The 25605-nt window shown below is 34.9% G+C and overlaps 1 protein-coding gene across 4 annotated transcripts in view; it reads right to left on the minus strand.

Annotated features, from left to right (window-relative positions):
* LOC106883071 (centriole and centriolar satellite protein ofd1-like) overlaps positions 1–25605 on the minus strand; it is a 65058-nt gene that overhangs the window by 8543 nt on the left and 30910 nt on the right. For all 4 annotated transcript variants that reach the window (XM_014933942.2, XM_052969629.1, XM_014933946.2 and 1 more), the window contains 13 exons: positions 25153–25250; positions 22710–22841; positions 19627–19749; positions 17434–17495; positions 15785–15875; positions 15301–15495; positions 12884–12928; positions 12133–12258; positions 9994–10077; positions 5664–5735; positions 4598–4652; positions 2321–2431; positions 259–281 (listed from right to left, as the gene is read on the minus strand). In XM_014933942.2, the coding sequence (XP_014789428.1) occupies positions 259–281; positions 2321–2431; positions 4598–4652; positions 5664–5735; positions 9994–10077; positions 12133–12258; positions 12884–12928; positions 15301–15495; positions 15785–15875; positions 17434–17495; positions 19627–19749; positions 22710–22841; positions 25153–25250 (1217 nt within the window). The remainder of the gene's footprint in view (positions 1–258; positions 282–2320; positions 2432–4597; positions 4653–5663; positions 5736–9993; positions 10078–12132; positions 12259–12883; positions 12929–15300; positions 15496–15784; positions 15876–17433; positions 17496–19626; positions 19750–22709; positions 22842–25152; positions 25251–25605) is intronic.

Genomic DNA, 25605 nt, shown 5'->3' on the forward strand with positions numbered 1-25605 from the left:
TATATATATAGAATAAATAACAGTTTTTAAAAATCAGTACTGACACGGATTTATTCGACTAAACCCTCCAGGGTAGTGCCCCAGCATGGCCTCAGTCAAGTGACTGAATCAAGTGACTGAAACAAGTAAAAAAAATAAAAGAATAACTGAAAGTCAGCACTGAGGTTCAGTTTCTGCAGTCAACAGAATAGGGATATTCTAAAAAGAAATATACAGGTATAAAGAAGACAATTAGTAATAATGTTTTTGCTTACTTACATTTGATGGAAACTGAAGAGAATCTGAAATGTATAAAACAAAAAAAATTAATTACTATACCAGTATTAATTAGGGGATTTAAAGTAACTTATAGTATGAAAACATAAATTTATTGATAACTTGTTTATTGTTTTAGTCTCCTTGACTGACAAGACACATTGTGTTTTATTATATGTAAGGTATATTATACAGGGTGTCCCTAAATTATCTTTACAACTTCCACACTTCTGTACATGAGATTGTAAAGGTAATTTATTATCCCATCCCAAACCCGTTATCAGAAAAAGAGTCCATAGCAAGCATGTCAGAGGTTAGATTAGTTGAAAACACACAAAACCTTGATTATCACCAATTTTATTTAGTGTTATTAGTGGTCAACATAAAAAACAAACTTCCTTTTTATGAGCATACTAGACTACCTGTGACCTGTTGGGTCACCTGGAAAGTCCGAGTGTCCCAGCAACGGAGTTTTGTTTCGTGGGGTTTTTTTTTCCTTTTCCAAGTTATTTCACATGCTTTCAATGAATGTGACATCAAAATCGTATGTAAACGGCACCTTTCCCCAGAAAAGAAAAGATTTGGCTATTTCTTGCACGCCCTGCTACCACGTAACAGGTATTTCAGGTCCTTTATCGCAAATAGCTGTTAGATGGTAGCAGGGTGTGCTAGAAATAGCAGCCAAATCTTTGGAGCTGAGATACATTGAAAGCACTCCAAAAAATTTTTGTAATGGTATTCCCTTGGGGCAATCTTTCGCTTCAACTCTCAGAACAGTCATCCAGATCAGCTGGTTTTTTCGTTAATTTCCGTAAATTTTTTTTATTTATTTACTTTTGTTTCAAAATGAAAGATGTATGAATGTGTGTGTGTGTGTGTGTGTGTGTGTGTGTGTGTGTGTGTGTGAGAATGAGAGAGAGAGAGTGCCACTTACACATACACGATAACACACATGTTCACTCACTCACTCTCTCTCTCTCACACATACATGCAAAAATGATGTATGCATATGTATTGATGTACGTACGTATACATGACAACATTGGTACTGTTTAGACTCAGATCTCATTAACAGGTCACTAATATTTTAAAAAATTGTTTTATACTTTTGGCATGCAAACTAGTAGATCCAGTTCTCTAAAGCTACTGGATTTGTTGTGTATATAAACAGATTCACTAACTGTTTCTCAAGGACTGGTCAAATTGATGTAGATATCTTTGATGAAGGATCAAAAATTGATGAAGACTATTCATCATTTTTTCCAATCAATGAAAAAATAGTTAAATTTGCTATGTTTGTATATCTACAATGTAGGCTTATGCATGTGTGAGGGTGCGTGGCCTAATGGTTAGGGTGTTGTATTCATGATCGTGAAATTGTGGTTTCAATTTTCAGTTCCTAGACTAGATGGTGCATTGTGTTCTTGAGCAAATCGCTCCATCTCCCGTTGCTCTGCAATCACTAACACCTTACACATGGTACACGGTATACCTGTTCAGACAACGTTGGTTTGATAGAGAGTTAGCTAATGTACAGCACAAACATTTGATCACTATAAATAAATCATTTGTGCAGGTTGTTTGGCAATAGCTGAACTCATATGTCATCTTTGACAGGAGAGTCCATCATGTGGGTGTGTGTATGTATGTATAAAAATGCATATATATTTTACATGTATAAAAATATATGCATGTGTTTTTGTGTACCCTTGTCATGACATTATGGAATGGTTGTAAATTAGTACTGTCATCATACAAGAGATATTGTTCATTTTCAGTCTTCCGTAAAAAACATGTCTGGCCATGGGGAAATATTACTTTGCTTGGAAATAGGTGAAAGTTGGTGACAGGAAAGATACCTGGTCATAAAATTCCATCTGAGTCATGCAAGCATAGGAAAAGTGGATGCTAAACAATGATGATGGTATCAATGCTATATATAAAAACAACTACTACTAGTTCACAGCTATTTTTCATTATTATTTAAAATATATACCAATAAAAATGAAATTCTAATTTAAAAAAGAAAATAATAAAATGCAATTTAGATATTTCTGATACACACCAGGTTTACGGCCTTTACAGATAACACAATTGTAGGACCAAGGTTTGTTTTCCAAAGTACAAGTTGGACATTTCCAGTTAGATATATCAGACATGGTATCATCATTGTCATCTGCAATAAAGAGGAAACAAAGATTTAGTTTGTTATAATTAAGGAGCAATTTTTTTTTTTTTTAATACAGCCTTGTTCAGCAAGAAAATAAAAGAATATTATTTTCCTAATATGAATTTGTGTGATAACTATCACATGATGTTAAGGTAAGGAGATAGTAATGCATTTGCACGTGCACACACACACACACACACACATAGATAGATGCAAGTATGGCTGTGTACAAGATAGAGGCACAGGTATGGTTACATGGTTAAGAGCTTGCTTTGCAATCACATGATTTCAGGTTTAATGCCATTGTGCAAATATCTTCTATAGCACCACGCTGACCAATGCCTTGTGAGTTAAATTGATGGATGAAAACTTTGTGGAAACTTACCATGTGTGTGTGTGTGTGTGTGTGTGTGTGTGTGTGTGTGTGTGTGTGTGTGTGTGTGTGTGTGTGTGTGTGTGTGTGTGTGTGTGCATGGGTGTAGATGTGTGGATGTGTATGTATGTGTTACAAGCAGTGTCATTAGTTTCCAATTTTCCATGAAAACATGTATGGTCATGGGGAAACATTACCTTACTTCGTAACAAGTGAGTGTTGGTGACAGGAAAGGTATCCAGCAGCAAAAAATCCACCTCAACAAATTGTCTCACCCACGTGAACATGGAATAGTGGATGTTAAAATGATGATGATGATGATGATGCATTTGCAGTACAAATAGAGACAATTTCATAACATTTTATCGATGATATTGACTGGGGTGTGAATAAGGTTTGTGGTTTTCGTCCCTTATTTTAAGTGAATGTGATATAAGAATCAAAATCTAGGTCATAGACTTGGTTGAATGAGTATCTATCACCAATAACACAGAGTCTACCAAGACTACAGAGTTCACCATCTATTTCCCTACATTACCAGAACTTACCAACATTACATAAGTTTTGAGATGAGTGATATTTCTGGCAAGAAATGGGTGTATTTTATTGAACTGACTCCAGTATTTGACTGGTCTTTATTTAGTTGATGTTACAGAGGACTTAAAGGTAATGTCAGTCCTACCAAGATTAGAACCTTGAACATTGAGGTATTGAACTTTAGAGAGAAAAATAATTCTGTTCCATGTTCTGTCACCCTGATAATCTTGTTCACCCTCATCATTAACAAATCCATCTCGGATAAGTGTATCCCAGAGTATCAGTTAAGCTTTCAATGAGATAAGTCTGTAAATTCCAATTGTGGCATTTTTTTTTCTTTTTTAATGTAGGTACAGGCATGACTGTGTAGTAAGAAGATTGCTTCTCAACCACATGGTTCTGGATTCAATCTCACAGCACGGTACCTTGCAAAAGTGTTTTCTACTATAGCCTCGAGTCAACAAAGCTTTGTGAGCAGATTTGGTAGACAGAAACTGAAAGAAACCCATCCATATAAATATATATCTGTGTGTGTGTGTGTGTGTGTGTGTGTGTTTGTCACCCATTACTGCCTGACAACTGGTATTGGTATGTTTACATCACTGTAACTTAGCAGTTCAGCAAAAGAGACTGATAGAATAAGCATTAGGCTTTAAAAAATAAGTACTGGGGTTGATTCATTCAACTAAAAATTCTTCAAGGCAGTGTCCCAACATGATTTCATTTAAACAAAACCAGGGTATTTTGTTTGAAATATGGCAAGAGAAAGTTAATGTGATCTAAATTAAAACCTTTCACCAAAATTTTGTTGTATGTTCCAAAGACCAGCCTAATAATGATAAAGTTATTTCAGAAAATACTTCATTATTTTCACAAGTAATTGAAACAAAGGTAATAGAAACATGACAACTAAAGTGTTAGTGTAATTCCCAGGCAGAATCAGCATGACATAGGTCGGGCCTTTGAATTACATATACAATCCATTCAATGGGCTTCCACAGTTTCTGTCTACCCAGTTTCACTCACAAGGCTTGGGTAGAACCAGAATACACAAAAGGATTATATTCAGAATTTCATGATTACAATGCAGACTTCTTAACTGTTTGAGCAAGGTGGGTCCATGATCATATATACACATCCAGAAATAAATGATGAAGAAAAAAAAAGAATTAAAAGAGTGAAAAAACCCAACAATTATAACAAAAATAAATAATCTAAGTATTCATGCTTTCTGATAAGTAATACTAAATATAGATACGTACTGGTCATTGCAGAAATCCTCTCAAGACGTCTCATGTGTCTTTCTGCTTCTGATGACTACAAAATATAAATGGACAAATACATATGGTAATTAGTATGAATAAGAATGAATAACTAGAGTGTTATTTGTCATATGATGGGTAACATTAAAAGTATGCTTTTACCACTATGGGGTAATAAAAAAAAATGGCATACTTAATTATAAATTAATTTTTATCAAATTTCTTGGTGTTTATACAAAGTAATGGAATGAATAATAATTTTCAAAAGAAAAAATATTTATTACCTTAAAATAAAATTAAAAATATAACAAATTTTTCATTCATAAAAATTGCAATAAACATGTCATTATTTTTATAAATATTATAAATCATAATCTACTCCATAGAAAACCTATCACTAAAATTTCAATTAAAAATGTGTATTTTTTAGAAAGTTATATGATCTTCATCTGCACCTCACCTTTTATTTTAACTCTCTCTGTATCTCTCTTTTTCCCTACCTCTATACAATATAAAGTGTAACTAGAGAAATTGAGAAATCAATCAACGTTTGTATTAGTAAAATTATATAGAAATTAGACTGCAGATGGGGGAAGGGGGAGAAAGTGGGAGTATTGAAAATGTGACTACATCTTAATTCTATTGCTTTCCTTTTTTTTTAGTATTTCCATTTTGCAAATTGCACTTTATATTGCACTACTGAAGGCACACTTGGAGGTCAATCTGGTGACCAAAGTCATTGATTATGCCCAGTCACAAGACATGCAATTCCAAGTTTTCCTACCATAAGCAAGCACTACTTACAGCTGTAAGCAGCAGGTGCACTGACAAATTAACTAGCATTTGGTTTTAGACAGGCACACCATGGAGGTGGAGAACTATTATTCTAGTGTAAACTTGCCAAAGAATCCTAAAGCCAACAAAATCAACGAGAACATTATTTCCTTCAAATAGCTTCAACAATATGGAAACAAGTGTAGCTGATATGGTTGTGGAGTTTAAGAAGCTTGTTTCACAACCTTGTAGTTAAGTAAAATAAAAGGATAAAAAGATAAAATGTAAATACCTTTCTCTGGGGAACAGACAAGTTGGTTATGAATTCAGAGGCCCTTTTCAGATTTTGTTGAGCAAGATCCAGCTAAAAGTAGATAAGAAGGCAAAGTGTGTTGATATTAATTCATAATAAAAATCATAGTAGCTATATGATTAAGTTTAATAATTCTTTCATTCACATTTAAAAGCCACAAGACAAAGATGGTTGTTGAACATGACCTTAACTGATAACAAAAACAAAGTACAAAAAGAAAACTGAGTTTAACCTGAGGGAACAGTTTCTAAATCCAGTTCAGACTTGAGTCTAATAGAAGAGCTTCAGAGAAAAGGATGTGAACTGACAGTGGACAGACAGAATGAGGAAGATATGTGAAAATATAAGATTACTTCTCAAGATGTCAGACCTCATGTTTGAGATGACAAAGGATCAGTCGCAATAAGCTGTACAAGAGATTAGTTCAACTCCAGTCAGCATAATAATTACATCGGATAATTTTAATTGTCTGAGAACTAATAAGAATGATTTCTTTCTTTTAGGAGTTTATCAGGCCACCTATGTTTCATAAAAATAAACTGTTGTATAAAAAAAAAACTAGTTGACCAATAGTTGGTTCTCTATAGTTAATAATGTAATATTTCATTTTTAACAGATTCACAGAATAAGAATACAAAACTAGTTTCAGTGGCCTAGTCAAATTTAGAAAGAATGCTGATTGCTGAAAGAAGTTTTAATGACAGTTGTTAATATTATAACACACTGTAAAGGCAGTGAGCTGACAGAATTGTTACCATGCTAAGCAGCATTTTGTCCATCTTTGCATTTTAACTTCAAATTCCACCAAGGTCAACTTTGTCTTTCATCCTTTTGGGGTCGATAAAATAAGTACCAATTGAGCACTAGGGTCAATGTAATTGACTTAGCCCCCCCCTCCCATGAAATTGCTGGCCTTAAGCCAAAATTTGAAACCAATATTACAACATTCTGTGTTATAATATTATTCAAATAGAACTTTTTTCCTTCTCAGATTTATAACTACACTGTTTCAGGCAAGACTGGATCCATAGAACCTTCAGCTTAAAATTTACTACCTACTAGTATCAATTTTGAAATTCTTGTCTCTGCACTAAATACCAAATCTCCATTCTTGATCCACAAGTGGATGAAGCCCCAGAAAATCACTGACAGCTTATCTATGCTGGATGTATGCCGACTGTAAGTTGGGCATGCTGCACTCATGGTCAGGTGACTTACCCTGACTATTGGTACCTAAGATCTGAACAGATAACACAAGTCTCATCCAGTAACAGTTTCACCAATCCTTTACCTTGGACTAGTATTTTATTTATCAACACTGAAAGATAAAAAACAAACAAATCTGGGTTTGGAAGGATTTTAACTCAAAGTAGAGAGAGCTGGAAGTAACACCACAAAAGCATCCTGACACTAACAACTGTGCCAAGTTAGCACCTAATAACAACTATTACTCAGAAAACATTGTTTTACTAAAATTAGAAATAATGAATTTCTAAATCTCTCAGAGAGACATAAGCAGTAGTGATGCGATAAAGTAGTTGTATACTGCCAACTTAACGTGACAGTCCCAATAAGGGACTATTTAATGAGAAAAAAACAATTCCTACAGAATAGAAAGAGCTACTTTCTTTTATACATTGTGAGTTAAAATTTTACCAGGGCTGTTACCTATCTTATCTTTTCCTCCAGAGTTTATTAAAATATGTACTGGTAATATACCGAGTCACTTTTGAAATTTATTTGGAGTTCAAAGCTATGTAAAAGACTAAAGCTAAAAATATGGTCTCTGAAGGTAAGAGACCATGCTGAGGAAACTGTTTCACAGATGGAGTGAAATTAACTTCTGTTTATTTCTACTATATACAAATTCAAAATATATCTTATGAATAATTATAGAAATGGTAGCCAAATCTCCTTCAACTCACAATCTACTGTCTTCAGAAGTGAAGGTGGCATTAAATAATGTCTCTACTGATTTGGCTGCCATACCTCAGCCACTCAGCCTCGAAATGGTAGCCAGATCTCCCTCAAATCACAACCTAGTCCTAGATGTACTATTTCTCGAAAATTTGACTGGATGGTCATAGTGGAATACCTTTCACAATAAGTATGCTTGCTAAATCTGGACTGATCTGGTATTAAGCAACAAAACAAGATGCTGGACAAAACAACTAAAAAGTCAGCAGTCTAGATGCAAGTTATGAATTACCATTCGATGAACACTACACACAGTAATATAGGCCAATGTTGTGAGAAGTGCAGTGCAGTGTCAGTAACAATGGATTTATGTATATAAGTGTTAAATTCAGCTCTTTCTGTGTATAGGAATGAATTGTGCCAAAAAAGATCAATGTGCAAGACATATAGTGCATGAAAACAAGGTGTTCAATTAGTTCTATCATTTAAAGGGTTATAGGATTCATTATTACACCATATAAATATACAAACATTTGCAATATAAGGAAAAAATAATGACAATAATTTTACATGATCCTTGGAGTAATCATCATCATTAATATCATTTAATTTCTGTTCCCATGCTGGCATTGACTGGACAGTTTGACAAGAGCCAATGAGGCAGAGGACTGTTGTGTGCAGATGTCTGCTTTGGCATGGTTTCTATGGCTGGATGTCCTTCCTAATGCCAACAACATCATAGAATATACTGGGTGCTTTTTGCATGGTATCACCACTAACAAAGTCACCAAATAATCTGCAAGACAAAGGTTAAGCCCCAGCTTAACTGAGTAGTGCTATAGTAGAGAAGGAGGTGACTATGTGCAAGGTGGTGAGAGGAAAAAGTATGATAGAGGGACAGGTATAAGTGTCTTGCTATAGAGGAGATACATGGCTATCCAGTATTATATAAACAGTAGCTAGAAGGAAGACAAAGATGGTGGTGATGGGGTTCCAGAGTGTACTCACAATGTACAAGAAGTGAGAGAATACTGACAGAAGAGTGTGAGTGGAGAATAACATGGTTAGAGATAAGAGTAAAGGTGAATATAGATGATGAACAAAGGTAGTGGTGTAGTGAATGGTGAATATCAGTATGGGGTGAGGGGTTAGTGGAAGAAATAGAAATGGCTCAGGGAAAATGTGAAAAGTATCAGTACCAGGAAAAGTAGCAGCAGAATAATAAACTTGCAGATAAATCAGAAAAATATGGGTCATGTTAAATTGTTGTTGTTGTTGTATGGGTAGTGAATTGGTTAAATCGTTAAAGCATCAGACTTAGCAGTATTTGTTCTGGTTCTTTACATCCAGAGTTCAAATTCTGTAGTGGTCAATTTTGTCTTTCATCCTTCTGGAGGTTGGGGAGGAGGGCAATAAAATAAAGTACCAGTCAAGTACTAGGGTTGATTTAATTGACTAACCTCTCCCTCAAATTTGCTGGCTCTGTGCCTAAATTAAGAAATTATCATTACTATAATTGCAAGCTAATAGAATCATTAGAGCACTGTAGAAAATGTTGTGTGGTATTTCTTCCAACTCTTTTATGTTCAGAGTTCAATTCCTGCCAGGGTTAACTTTGTTTTCCATTCTTTCAGACAATAAAATAAATACCAATCAAGTAGTCGGGTTACTCTTATTATTCAAAATTACTAGTCTTGTGCCAAAATATTGAAACCATTATTATTATTGTGGTTAAGGCTGCGAGCTGGCAGAATCGTTAGCATGCCAGGCAAAATGCTTAGTGATATTTCGTCTATTTTCATGTTCTGAGTTCAAATGCCATAAAAATTATTCATTTTCATTTCATTTATTTCTTCTTGTAAAATGAAAGCACAGAAGTCTATAAAAACATATTTTTTTTACTTAACCCTTAGAGGACAATCAAGTTGATGTATGAACCTACCATTTTTCGCACTAGAAAACCAAATCTTTAAGTATATATGTACTTTTCTATGTCTGTTGAAATTTAGATTTGTTTACAGAATTTTCAATAGTAAAATCCTTATTCTTTGTATTTCTTAAAAGCTGGTTCTGTCTTCTTCAATGCAGAAGATCAGATCAAAAGTATTATCTTCAAAGGGTTAAGCAGTCAACTAGAAATAGCAGTAAAATCTTCAAATTACACACCCTATCATCTTAAAGGGGGGATACATTGGATAGTGAGTATACAGATGTACAGATCGATTGGTCAGGGCTGGAACATTTTTGATCATACACCTCCTGGATCAGGGCCAATCTGGGGATAAACATCAACAACAACAGAAATCATTAGGTGTTTTTTTTCCCTTTTTCCTTTGTTTTTGTTCATTACATATTTTGTGGAAAGTAAAGTGGGGTAAAATAGATTTTTAACCTCATTTTTAATCAACATTTTCTCTTTTGTAAGAATGTCGCATTTCTCCGTGTAATATTTCAGCTTTTTCTCATTGCTTGCAATCTGTAAATAAAAATAAGAGAAATGTTAAAACAAGTCCAACAATAATAAAATCAGAAGTCAGATATAGAACCTAGATTTGTGCAACCAAGACCAGACTTGAAACAAGCAGTGTAAAAACTGTTGCCTTTTTTTGGTAATGCCAAAATAAAATGAACACATTTTATGTGGGAGGAGTAGACCACCCACCTTAACACTTTCAGAAGTGGATAATTTAAAAAAAATTTTTTTGTGGTGTGGGAAAATTATTTTCAGAAAATTTGTGAGAAACATGGTATCTTTCATCATCATCATCATCAACATTTAACATCTGTTTTCCATATTGGCATGGATTGGACAACTTGACAGGAACTGGCAAGGCCGGGGGGCTGTACCAGGCTCCAAAGTCTGTTTTGACTTGATTTCTATGGTTGGATGCCCTTCCTAACACCAACCACTCTACAGAGTACACTGGGTGCTTTTTACATGGCACCAGCGCCCACACTGATACTTTTTATGTGGCACCTTGGTTTTAGGATCTCAATTCTGTCGTGGGCAAACAAGTCATTCATTTAACTAGAGTGTGGCAGAAAAACAGCCCATATTTTAGACAGCAATTGGTCTGATGCTGGTGAAGTTGGGCAAGTGATAACAGTATCTTCATGTAGGTAATGTTTAAGCATTTTCTTTATCTTTTTTCTTTTACCATCATGGTTTGGACTAATGTACATCAAGTATTTGTTGTTGAAACGTTTGTCAACATGTAAAATGTGGGAGGTTTAAAATCTTTTTTTTTTATTTGTCATACTCTGTATAAAAAGAAACAAAATATGATAATTTGCTCAGTAATTGTATTTCATAATACAATACCGTGTTAAGCACAAAATTATGATCCAACTTGAAGTCTGGTTCCACATTTCAGTTTCAATTGACTGTCTGAAGCATGGAAAAAGCATAGAATGAGCTTGAAAGTTGCCTTTTGTTAACAGGATGACATGAACCACTGAACACCATCATGTTGCCTTCCATCATTTAAATCTATAAATATATCCTTCTAAATAAATATCATAATGACATGCAAATTTACAAGAAATCTACAGGAATGCATGCAGTTGGGTTCTCTAGTAATGCTTCAAAATATCAACATTCAATATTCAATAATAAGCCAATAGAAGAATGACTTACATTGAGCTACAGTAAAAATTACCAAAATGTTGCTCTGCCTGTGTACTGTTTATGACCAAATTATCATTTAGCCTGTAACAGGGTTAATTAACAAAGAGATAATTAACAAGATACAGTAAATTAGGTCCCAATATAATATAATAATAATGACCTTATTGCCTACAGTGCTCAGGTGTACTACAACCCATTAGAAAATAGGTGGAAAGACTGAAGATTTGCTATCATGCCTCTTGCCTGTAACACCACAACAAAATAGCAGGCTAATGGCACAGCCAGACAGAAATAGCAACCAATTCTCCCTCAAAACACATCCTGCCATTTTAAAAAGAGAATGACACATATCCAGGATAATGTAATCTCAGCTATTCTATAACTTAAACAACGATGAGAGTGATCTCAGTTTGAATGCTCTTGATCAAAGGTTTGTTCAATCATGGCCAAATTAGGGATCAACAAAAAGATGAGAATAAAGATGATAATGATGATGGTAGTGATGGTGGCTGTAGTGGTAGTGATGCTGCTGATGGTGGTGGTGATGATGATAGTTGTAGTGAAGGTGGTGAAGATGATGATGATGGTGATAGTGGTGGCAGTGACTGGTAATAATTATAATGTTAATGATGATGAACACAACAGTCTTAATGGTGATAATAAAGCTAACAGTAATGACCAACTCATGCTAAGATGGAAGATGGATGTAAATAGACACAGGACTATAAGTGGAAGACACTTGCCCATGGTGTCATGAACCTTGGTTGTGAAGCAAACTTCTTAGCCCTTCATTTTATTTCTAAATGAAGGGCAATAACTTTGTTATCTACTGTGCCATATACATGTGCTATTGGTCTAAACATCTAAAGAAGTGGTTAATTTCAGAAAAATTATAAACCTTACCAAACTATTTTTTTCCTGAAATTCCTTCTGAAGAGCATCGAACTTTTTCTCCAACTCCAGTTTAGCAGCTTGAGCTTTCATACGTTCTTCATGTTCCACTTTAAAATCGTCTTGAAAGATTTGCATCTAAATCAGAATAAATTAGACTAATAAATAACACGTTAGTAGGTGTGATTTAAATACTATGACAGGAATTACTCATTTTAGCTTCATTGATTTTTGTTACGGTTCAAATCTGCGAGAGAATAAACAATTTCCTTACTACATCTTGAAGAATTACACTGAACGTGACATAAATATTTACCCATTATTTAAACATACATCATGCACTTCAGTTGAGAAAAGATTAAAGGCTATGGTGAATGCAGAGGGTGGCCATTTTGCACTGTAAATATGTGTAAAATATTGTCAATAACTATAACAATCAGCCTGTAAACTTTCAATAACCAAACCTAAAACTTTTTATTTTATGATAAAATGAATAAATATACAAGGGGGTGCTGAAAAGTTCCTGGTTTCGGGTAAAAGACAATACAAGAGGATCAGCTAGTTATGATTTTATTGAACATATTCCCCTCTCAGATCCACACACTTATTACAGCAGTCCTTCAGATTTTCTAAGACCTGCAAAAGAACTCAAAAGATTGAACCTCCAACCAGGCCTTTTGTGATACTCTTAAAGTCAGGAACTTTTCAATATCCCCTCGCATATGTCATGCTCAATAGAATCGTAGTTCAAATGCCAACTTACCTGTTGACTTATCATGTCATCTTCTCCTTCAGCTTTACCATGTTCCTAAAAATAAAAAGAAACTTGAATTCTAAATTACTGTTAACTATCAAGTTGCCTAAGACAGCCCCTACTTCTATGAAACAAATTCTCATTTTTATAGTGACCTAAAGTAAAATTTTCCATAAAAATTTTGTGTTGTTACTTAATGATGATAAGGTCATTTTAGTAAGTTGTTCATTATTTTCAAAATTAATTGACACAAAAACAGCATTTTAACAATAATGGGGTAACAAAAGAGTAAAAGCGTTTATAACTTTTTGCTGCTGCTGCAAAACTTTAAGTAACTATAAATTAAAATTTACAGTCTATAAAATTTTTTTTGTTTATTTGTCTTTGGTCACTAAGTGGTATTTGCTATTTGCTTCTATCTAGAAATCAAAGGAAATGACCACTAAACTTTGTCTATGACCTGGACATCAATGTTTTGAAACTGGCCTATTTTCAGATAGATTCAGCAAAGAGTTACTGAAGCAGGAATATTGTTATAGCAAATATTCTGCTCAATACTACAGATTTGCTTCTCAATTGCTTGACCGTAACCACTTAAGCATGTCCTTTAGTGGCTGACAATATGTGCATCTCTGATCATGAGTAGGAGTAGTGGGGGAGCTTCATAGTCATGTGTTGAGAAAGATTCTTTGGAGTTTGAATAAATGTAACAAAAGCAAAGTTTGAAGGAAATATTAGCCATTTTTCAGACTTTCTATGAGTAAGCAAATAGGAAATAACTGATGCTACCTAAAGACAAAAATCGTGTTACACAGTGTTTAGTAATGGTGATTATTTAGGCTTAAGGTCAATAGTTTTGAGAAGAGGATTTACTCAATACTATCAACTCCTCTATTTGAATGGTACTTTATATTATCAATGCTTGGCTGTAGTCTGTTAAGGATAATTTTGTTGATGAGTTTGACTACTATTGAAGATAATGCAATGCTTCTATAGTTCCTGGTACTGCTAAGATCTCCTGATTTGGGAATAGGGAACATGTCAAACTCTGATAATTGCTTTAGCTTCAAGTTTTCTTTCAACAGTTTGTTTGCAAAGTATAGCATAATTCCATCGAAACTGCATCTTTTCAGAACTTCATGGGCAATATTATTTGGCCCTGAAGATTTACCTTCCTTGATTTATTTCTTTAGGTTTGTTTGTCTCCAAGGTAGAGTCAATTTTGTTATATTGTGTTGAAACTTGGACCCTCACCAAAAAGCTTGAAAACAAATAGATGGCTACTACACAAGAATGTTAAGAATGGCTCCGAATGTTACATGGAAAGCTCATTTAAATAATGAGCAACTTTATGAAGATCTACCCAAAGTGACTGAGATAATTCAACAGAGAAGAATGAGAATTCCTAGTCATTGCATCAGGTACCCAGGGGAAAGCAACGTCTAACCTATGTGGACAACTTGCTTCAGGACAGTAGAATGGCAAATGTTGGTGAATTAAGAACAGGCAAGAGGAACCATGATGGATGGCATGCTTGCATGAAATCACTGAAGCACCTGGGAGGATGGCCAAACTAACTATATTATCAACCCTGAAAGGATGAAAAGAAAAAGTTGACCTTGATAGGATTTGAACTCAGTAAAAAGCTGTAAGAAATACTGCAAGATATTTTTCTGAAACTCTTAATGATTCTGCCAGCTTGGCACCTATAACTGTCCCCACAAAAACTATTAAACAAATATTTTGGATCTTAATATCCAATGGGTTTCTGTGATAGAGCAGTGATTTTCAACCCTTTGCAATCCCCTACAAACTAAATAAAGCACAAAAAAGGATTACAACACCCTCAACAACAGTTACTATATATATATGAAAACAAAAAACAAATATTAAAATTCTTTCAAAGCAGAGAAGAGGAAGTGTGCATGCATTTCTGTTGTCACAATGAAATACACATGCCCCATCAGCAGCATTCAAGTTTTTTGGCATTTTCTGACTCACTGAGAAAACTCTCCTGCATGGTCTGCACAGATGATACCATATATCTATCAGTGCAGATCACACACGACAAAGTACCACGCTTCTGTCTACTCTAGGGCAGTTCCTGTAGCATATATGTTGGCACTGTTTGTTTTCAATTTTGTATGAAAATATGTCCAACTATGGGGAAATATTACCTTGCTTGGAAACAGGAGGGTTGGTGACAGATAATGCATCTGTCTCAATGAGTTCCATCTGACCCTTGCAAGCACAACAATGATGATAGTAGTAGTGATGAATGAAGCAAAGTTGGTAACATCATTTTCTAAATTACCATACAACAATCTTCTTCATGCTGGCTTCAGATTAATGGATCTGCAGTATGCAGGAATTTTGATCTAGTGGTTCACACTGACAAATCACATAAAAAAAAGAGCTGTACTTACTAACTTACTAGACAATTCCTTAACCAATTCTGCAATTTCCAAGTTGTGTTGTTTTTCATTAGCTAACTGAGCTACAAGCTGGCTACTTTCTCTGCTTTTTATTTCCAGATGTTTCCGAAGATCCGTTATGTCCTGGTCATATTTCTTTTTAGCAGTAAAATACATGTTCTTCCATTCATCAGAAGTATTTTCAAGCTAAATAAATAAATAATTCATTTCAAAATAGTCTATTATTGCAGTCATTTTTGCCCCTCCATAAAAATGACTTGTAAAATTAAAACAAATCAAAAGTTATTTCCACATGGCTGTGTAGTTAAGATGTTATTTTTATTAAATTCATCGTTGTTTTAAAAATAAAATAAAACAAAGGTGGTGTAATAGAAATATAATAAACAAATGTGGGTTAAAAAGAAATTAAAATGAAAATAAATTTATCCACTCCAACTTATTATCCACTATGAACTAGGTCAAATTTGGGACTTACAGGGTCATTCTCCACAAAGACATATTTTTCTTTTTCTGCTGCACCTGCTTTAAGCGGAAGAAATTGCTTCTGAAAATTTTCATTTTCTCTCCTGTAAGAAATTTTTTTAAAAATGTTAAAATAGTTTCTCATGTTATTGTTTTATATGAATATGTCAATTTCTTTGTGCTAGCACAAGGGTACATATTGGAGTGGAGTTGTAAGTTTAGTCGATTACAACTAGCACAAAAGCAGTTGATTTTACTCAATGTAGTTAACTTGTCAAACAGACTGCATCAACTGCATACCTCCCTTTCAAGTATTGATCCTAAAGTTATTATTTATGGAAAATGTGAATGCTGACTTGGTAGAAGCAGTAGTGTTGAAACTAAATTTCCTAACAGTATATAGATTTATAATTATTTTTCAACCTTTTCAGTCCAGATCCTGCCAGAGCTGACTTTCATTTTCTCAGGGGTCAATGAAATATACTGGTGTTGCAATCAACTAAACATACATCCTTTCAAAGAGGGGAGTATGTTCATTTGTTTGCAACTAGCAGAGGAGGAGTTTACTGCAATAGAGTACATATTGGAATGAAGAAAATTCATAATGCAATATTTACAGCTTATTTCAGCCCTTGACAACAAAGCCAGTGGTTGAACCCTTTAACACAGCTTTTGTTTCAATTGATTAAGAAATTATGAAGAATTTTTTAAGATAACTGTATCATTAAGCTAGTGTTTGGAACATAAATTAACATAAGATTTTATTGGAAGGTTTTAACTTATATAATTTTTAAAATAAGAGGTTTGTATCATAGAACCAGGGGTGGCTTCAAGTGGGTTGGTATCAAAAGGGTTAACACTATTACATTGTGTAACAAATATCTTTCTTCTTCAGTTAATTGTTTGTTCTACTGAAAGGACTGGAGATATGTATGATAGGATGTGGTACTAACAGTCAAAGAAATGGTAGTATAGACACAGCACTATGCCATGTCCACAGTCAATAAACCAGTCCAGCCTAGTTTGTATAGAGGTATCACAGAGTGATGCAACTCACTTTTGTAAGCAGCAATAGCACTGTTAAATGGACAAATGTTCTGTAATGATATAGTGCAAAGTTTGATTGATATGCTTGTAGAGGAATAGGTTCTACTTGGTTGATTTGCTTTCTATAAACTATCTGAAGAAACATTTATTATCAATGTTGCCTTGACAAATCAATGGAGCTATGGGACTCATCATTACAGCTAACATTCATTCCAGGATATGCAAAGCAAGATAACAGTATAACATAGAGACAATTATAAGACAAACATTTGATAAATTTTTTTTTTCAGAATTTAGTGACAGATAAATTTTGAAAGAAGCAGGTAGCTGCAAGTAGTAAATATATTTAGTAAGTTTATCTCAGTACTTGTAATCTTTAATTCATGTTATTATGAAGATTTTGCTAGTATGAATTATTCTTGCTTACTCTCATTTTTATATCAATCACATATGTGTGTGAGAGTGATACAAATTTTCTTTCATATGTCAGGGAATGAAGAAATTAAACGAAAATATCCAAAGCTGGAAAAATTGCCAAAATTTCACAAAAGTCATTAAGATATCATACACAATTTATTTTTCAATAGATGCTTATGTGAAAATGCTATCACGTACCTGAATATTTCATTCTCAGATCTGCATTTTTTTAGTTCCTTTGTCAAAACCTTTAAGACTTCCTGATGGTAGATAAGGAGAGAAAAATAAAAGTTACAAAGATACAGATAGAGTGTGACTGAATATGCTTCTTATTAATTTTACTGCTTGCCTATTATTGTATGATTTTAAGGGAAGTAAGACGGAAGCTAAGTACGTACTGCTCTAAATTACTAACAACAATAAGGAAATGAAATAGAGATAAAGGAAAGAAATGCATGGTTTGTTGTTGATAGGCTCTTCCAACTCTACTTGAATGTAATATATGCCACTTTTTATCAGCTCCTGCTCAGTTACAGATAAATCTTGATGTCAGTTGTGAATCTGCCCACACTTACTTCAAAACAATCCATCTTGCACCATTTCACACCAAACGCTTTCAGTACAGCACTTTAGATGATGTCCCTGAGAGAATCCCATCTCATCTGTACCTCACCAGCTGGTGGGAGATCTCTGTAAAGAGAGCATCTTCTTCCAGTAACCTGTTGTGTCACGGTGAAATTAATGTGCTGCTTACTGTTTAGTTGCTTGTAGTGCATCTTCTTTACAGCAGTCCGATCTTGCAACAAACTAAAGAGTGATCCCTGTCACAATCAGCATCTTGGAAGGATCAATACATAAACACATTTCTCACATATGTCCTGTAAGTATCAAGTCTAGTTTGTGCCAGTGTTTGGAATGAGGATGTCTCCAAGACACTATGAGCAGAGTTATATCCACATATATATGTAATTTATATATACAGGGTGTGGTGTATAAACTGATGTCTAAATTACGCTAAAATGAAAATAACACTGACACCTCATTCTAACAGATATATTTGCTAAAATTACATGAAAATATCTTGAAATACTAAAGAGTAAATTTGTTCAATAAAATTGCCACAGGCTTCAACCATGGCCTCCAGACGACTTCAGAATCTCCTGCAACTCTTCTGGATGGTCTCCTTGTTTAAGTTGGTGAATGTTGTCATAATCCTTGCCTTCAGTTTCTCTTTGGTGTTACAAGGAGTTTTGTTAATCTCTCGCACAACTGCACCCCACACATAATAATCAAAGGAGTTGCAGCCTGAGGAGTTAGGTGGCCAGATGTTAGGGAGTGATATGGTTGCAGAAATTGTCTGACAGCCATGACTGGGTTCTCCTGCTTATGTGGCATGGTGCAGAGTCCTGTTGCCAGACATAAGGTCTTCCAGCAACCGCCTTCTTGACCCAGGGCAGCACTACCTCCTCGAGGTACTTGATGTAGGACTCTGTATTGTGTCTGAGGTCATGTGGGAAGATGAATGGAGGCATAACATCACCATCACTAGTGATCACTCCAAACACTATGATGTTGACTGGATGTTTGATTTTTATCACTCTTGGTACAAGCCCTCTGCTTGCACTGTCCTCAGACTGACACCCAAACACTCTGAAATGTTCATATTAGAGCTTCTGGCATGAATATCAAGTAGTACAGCATATCGTTTCCAAATTGCGTCATGGTGCTGTTTTTTTCACAAACAGTGCCCAACTGCCCCTACTACATTGTGTAGTCAACAAAATCAAAAACAAACAATGCACGTGCGTGAAATAAAAAGTATAAAATGGCAACAATTTACCCATTGCACCTTGTATACGCATGTGTATGTGTGTAAATATACATATATATGCATACACATATATACATGTACACATACACACACAGATATATGAGCATATGTATACATATGTATACAATTTCACCTTGGGCAAGGGACTTCCAATACTACCCTGGGCCAGCAAAAACCTTGTGAGTGGATTTGGTAGACACAAACTGAAAGTAACCTCTGGGTGTGCGTATGTGTGTTAGTGTCTCTGTTTTGACATAGCACAATATTTGTAAACGAGTATTACTGCCATACAAACAATTTCCTTCATTTCCAATGTCCAGCCATGTGGAAATATTACCTTCTTTGGAAACAGCTGAAAGTTGGCAACAGTAAGAGCATCCAGCCATAAAAAAAGTTGATGTCAAAACAAAGATGATGGCAAGTGTGTGTGTGTGTATGTATGTGTGTGTGTATATATATATATATATATATATATATATATATATATGTATGTATATATTAGAGAAAGAGAGAGAGAGAGAAGGAGAAAGATACAGATCAAAGTTGCCAAAATCATTCACCTGATCACGCTGTCTTTTCTCTTCTATTTCCGAGATAGAATTAGCTAATTTTTTCAGCTCTTCTCCAAGCTTTGTATTATCTGGGAAAGTCATATCTCGTTGATCCAAGATAGATCTCAGTTCCTACAAAATAAAAAACAATTCAAAAATGTTACATGAACTTTCTTTTTGTATTACCACTATCACCTCCTCCTATATTCCAAACTATTCATCATTGCCTACATCTGTATCCATATTCACCATTTACTGCTTTCATTTCTGTCTTCATCAGTACTGTCAATCACTCTCACATCCTCATGAACCTACCTAACCACCCAGCCATCCTTGGTTCTCTATTCCTATTCTCTTTTTATTTACCTTTTTGTACCTTGAGAACATATCCTGATATCTCATCTCGACAATCCTGGGGCAGCCACATATCTCCTCCACAAGACACTTGTTCCTGTCCCTCTTTCCTACTTCAGCCACTCTACACCTGGCACAAAGCCACTTCCCTTGACACTGTACCCCTAATCTGTCAAGGGCCCTCGCCTTGTAAGTTACTTGGTGACTCCACTAGTGCTGGTAGCATGGAAAAAGGCACCCGGTACATGTAAAATGGTTGGCATCCAGCCACAGAAATCTTGCCAAAGCAGACATTGGAGACCAATGCAACATTCAAGATAACTGGGTCCTGTCAAACCATCCAACTTATGACATATGAACATTAAATGATGATGATGATGATGAACTACCTTAATTTATATGTGGTGGAAGGTATTTTTTCCCCAATACCTTATGATACATCAGTTCTGATACCAATCTAGGTGTGATCTGAACTCAGTAAATCATCTTGTCTGGCATTATATTGTTATCTATCATCAAGCTAAGTAAAATTGTGATTGTCCTTGCCTACAGTTATGTCCCCTGCATCCCTCTTCAGCTGAGTTATCCTAATCGTGCAGGCTTGTAGGTGTTGGTGCCACATAAAAGCACTTGTGCCAGTGGTGCATGAAAGCACCTAGTATACTCTGTAAAGTGGTTGGTGTTAGGAAATGTATCCAGCCATAGAAACTATGCCTAAACAGACATGGAGCCCATGAAGCTCTTCAGCTGGCCAGCTCCTGTCAAACCATCCAGCCCATGCCAGCATGGAAAACATGTTAAATGATGATGATGATGACGACGACGACGACGATGACAGTTACCTATACAGGCAACTGGCAGAGAAGTTAGAGCTGCAGACAAAATGTCTTATGTTATTTATTCTAGTTCTTTGCAACTTGGATTCAAATCCTGCTGAGATCAACTTAGCTTTACAACCTTCCAAGATCGATGAAATAAAGAACCAGCCAGGGACAGTGGAATCATTAAAACATTAGATGGTATACCTAGTGGCATTTGTTTCTGCTGTGTGAGTTCTGAGTACAAATTCCATCATGGTCAACTTGAACTCAGTTCAATACCTTCATTTGGTCCTGGGGTAGTAGACGATCTATCACCTGGTTCAACACCACCACCTGGTTCTCGAATGCCTTCAAAGAAGTACAGTCTGTAGTAAACATTAGGACCAGTTCTCTTGTTTAGGGATACTATTATAAGCTCCTTCCCAGACCCAGAGGCCCTGAAGAGGTGTAAGGATACTTCTCTTCCGCCTGGCTAAGCAGTGAAAAAGACAAAAAAAACCCAACAAATGATGAAACATGTGTAAAGAAGATGAATGTTCTATCAAATGTTAGAATATTTTTTTGTTAAATAGGAACACAGGCATAACTGTGTTGTTAAGAGGTTTGGTTCACAACTGTGTGGATTTAGGTTCAGTTTCACTGCAAGGTATGTTGAGCAAGTTGTCTCCTACTATAACCTCAAGCTAACCAATTACATTGTGAGTGAATTTATTACATGAAAACTGTATGGAAGCCCATCCTATGTGTGTGTGTGAGTGTGTGTGTGTGCACATCTGTCTGTACGAATATGTGTGTGAGTGTCTATATGCATGCCTGTATGTGTGTGTGATAGTGTATATGCATATGTTTGTGTTTGTATGTGTTTATTTACATTCTGCAATGTCTTCAAATTAAATTGCCATTATGTTGACTATTTCCTGTCATCGCTCCACAGCTCTATGCTTTCGAAGATAATTGGAATAATACACTACTTTCAAAACAAGTAAAGTCTAGCAACAGAGAGAGCATCCAGCTGTATAATACCTCAATAATAGTGATGGTTGTAAATGAGTATCACTGTCATACAATCTTATGTGAAAAACATATCTGGCCATAGGGAAAATATTACCTTTCTTAGAAAGAGATGAGAGTTGGTGATAGGAAGGGCAACCAGCCTTAGAAAGTTTGCCTTAACAAATTCCATCTGACCCATGCAGGCACAGAAAAGTGGATGTTAAGACGATGATGATTAAAACAAGCAAAGGATATGATTGAAATAGCTGTCATTTTTATTGCCAATTAATATGCTAATTAAAATAGGGATTGATTTTTTTTTATCCTTAGATACAAACAAATTTTGCAACAGGAATAACAGATCAAGTCCACTTTATTATACTACTGGTACTTATATTGATCTAGGAAGGATAAAAGGTTAAGTCAAACCCATGTCCACATGACATTTAAAGGGTCCAAACTAAATACCTTTTTTTTTAACCAAGCTACTTCAACCATCTAGACCAGTGATTCTCATCTAGGGTCCATATAGGATGTTTAGGGGTGGGGATCCATGCAAGCAGATGTATTTTAAGGGTTCAAGAAAAAAACATGTTGTATTAGATGCATTTATTTCAAGAAACAGCTAGGTTTCTTTCTCTAATATTTTGCATAGTTTAACATGTTTCTGGCAACTAAAACCTGTTCTCTCAGAGAGTATTACTTCAAAGCTATACAAGTAAATGTGTGAAAAACAAAATAAGAATTTTGAAAAAAGTATCTATAAAACTAGCTTTTAAATAATAAATGTCAATGGAAGTCTAGCAGAATAAAATAGTAATCAAAGGTATCTGATTTAGACAAATATCTTCAATATTATAAGATAGACATTTGATAGTTAAAAACAAAACAAAAAAAAAACACATTAAATATAATAATTCTCACATCTGCAATGGACATGTTTTCAAGCATAGAAATTTTAGGTGTAGGAAGCTTGTACTCGGTTCCATGAGGAACCTTTTCTTTGAGCTCACTTGCTTTTGGAACATATTCGAAAGTATCATCATCTTCTTTGTCCTGTGAATAACAATTATATTCAATAAACTTCTTAAATTATATTAACTAGTTTCATAACATTAAGAACTGAAATTTTGAAGGAAAAAATGGAGAAAAGTTTTAAAAATTAAAAAATCGATGAGGCCATGTGGTTAAGAAGCTTGCTTTGTAACTGTGATCTTAGGTTCAGCTCCAGTGTGCAGTATCCTGGGTAAGCAACTTCTACTTTAGCCCTCTGTGAGTGGATTTCGCAGATGGAAACTGAAAGAAGCCTCTAAGTCTATGTGTATGTGTGTATATATCCTTGCCTTTACATCATGTGACAGTTGTAAACAAGCATCACTGTCATATAGCTGCCCTCTGACAAAGTACAATATGTTGATTTGCTGTTTTGTCAGAGAATGGATATCTGAATTCCTTGGACCATGCCTCATACATACTAAAGATAGGATCTTGGAAATTTTTAAACTTTTCCTTATACAGCAACTTATGACACACAACAAGTTGAAAAAAATTCACAATAATTTTTGCAATATTTTGCAATTATCTCAGTTTCTTGAGATAATTTTGGCTTAATGTATTTTGTCAGAAGAGGGCAACATACAAGTGAAGTTATTTGTTTCCAGTCATCCATGAAAAATATGTCTGGCCAAAGATAAGTATTATTTACCTTGCTTGGTAGCAGAAAAGGCATCCAGATCAGAAAAATCTTCCTAAAAAGTTTCCACCAAACCCATGCAAGCATGGAAAAGTCAATGTTAAGATGAAATAATAATAAAGAATTCAGCATAGAAACAATGAAATGCTCCATGGCAGTTGTGAATTCATGGCTCTCAGACTGTAAAATACACTGCATTCATGTGGAGTAGAATCTTAAGTATAATTTAACCTTTTTGAAACCAACCCACATGAGACCATTCCTAGTTCTATGATACAAACTTCCTGTTTTCAAGGGTTTTTAAATCAAAACCTTCCAACAAAATTGAATGTTAATTTATGTTTTAAATACCAGATTCACAATGATGAAGTTATTTTACAAAATTCTTTATTATTTTCAAAATTAATTAAAACAAAAGTAGTGTAGTTCAACTGAAATATGGTAACAAAAGGGTCAAGACTCAAGAAAATCTATACTATACAACACTTGAGAGACCCCCAAAAATCCTAATTAATATTGCTATGAGACTCATGAATGATAAACCTTTTCTTACCATATTTCTGTTTAAAAAAAAACCCTGCCTTTGTTTCAAGTAATTCTGAAAATAATGAAGAATTTAGTAAAATATTTTCATCATTACTAAGCTAGCATTTTGCACATAAATTCCTTTCTACTATAAGCACAAAGCCTGGAATTTGAGGGGGCGGGGTAGTCAGTCACATCCACCCCAGTACTTCACTGATACTTAATTTATTGACCCTGAAGATGAAAGGCAAAGTTGATCTTGGTGGAATTTGTCCTCAGAATATAGTGACGGGTGAAATACTGCTAAGCATTTTATCTAGTGTGCTAATGATTCTGCCAGCTTGCTGCCTTAATTTAGAACATAAAATAAGCATGAATTTTGAGAGAAGGTTTTAATTAAGATTATTTTAAAACTGGAGGTTTGTATCATGGAACCCAAGATGATCTCAGATGATTCACCTGAGTAATCAAAAGGATTAATAACTGCTATCAGACACAAGCATGATTAATGATTGTTATCAGATACAAGTATGAACAATAAGTGCCATGATTAAGAAAATGAAATAGTTTTCAATATACTTTGTAAATTTTAAAACATAGCTATGTTTTTAACTATTCATGCAAAGAGGCACAGACATGTCTGTGATGTTAAGATGTTTCCTTCCCAGCCACATGGTTTTGGGCTCAGTCCTACTACATGAAACTTGGGCAAGTGTCTTCTACTATATTTCCAAGTTGACCAAAGTCTTATGAAAGGATTTGGTAGACAGAAACTAAAAGAAACCTATTGTATCATCCTCATCATGTAATGTCCATGTTCTACACTGGCATAGGTTGGCTGGTTCGACAGGATCTCACAGGTCCAAGGATTACACTGTGCTCTCTAATGTCTACTTTGGTAAGGTTTCTACAGCACGACATTCTTCCTAACATCAACCGCTTTACAGTATGCACACACACACACACAAACACACATGTGCTAAAGGTTTCTTGCACTTTCTGTTTACCAAATCCATTCACAAAGCTTTGGTTGGCACATTGCTATAATAGAAGATACTTTCACAATGTGTCTCACACTAGGATTGAACCCAAGCTTCTTAACCACACACTTATGACTATGCCTTATTAAAACACACAAAAAAACTTTACTTCTACAGCAGGAGTTTTCACTATGTGTTTTTCTTTCAGTTGGGAAATTTCACTTTCAAGGACAACGTTTCTTTCTTTGACATCTTTGAACATCTTATCTGAAATAATAATTTTAAAAGAAAATTATATAATTACAGAAGAAACACATATATATATATATAAATAAAAAATAAATGCGCCCTTTTAAAGCTTAGCCAGGCTCATGGGCCTGGTTTCCCGGTTTCTATGGCGTATGTGTTCCCCAGCTGGATGGGACGCCAGTCCATCACAGCGTTACTCATTTTTGCCAGCCGAGTGGACTGGAGCAATGTGAAATGAAGTGTTTTGCTCAAGAACACAATGTGTCGCCCAGTCCAGGAATCGAAACCACAATCTTACGATTATGATGCTGATACCCTAATCACTAAGCCACGTGCCTCCACACACACACACACATATATATGTATATATATA

The sequence above is a fragment of the Octopus bimaculoides genome, chromosome 7, assembly GCF_001194135.2.
Source record: "Octopus bimaculoides isolate UCB-OBI-ISO-001 chromosome 7, ASM119413v2, whole genome shotgun sequence".
Lineage (NCBI taxonomy): Eukaryota > Metazoa > Mollusca > Cephalopoda > Octopoda > Octopodidae > Octopus > Octopus bimaculoides.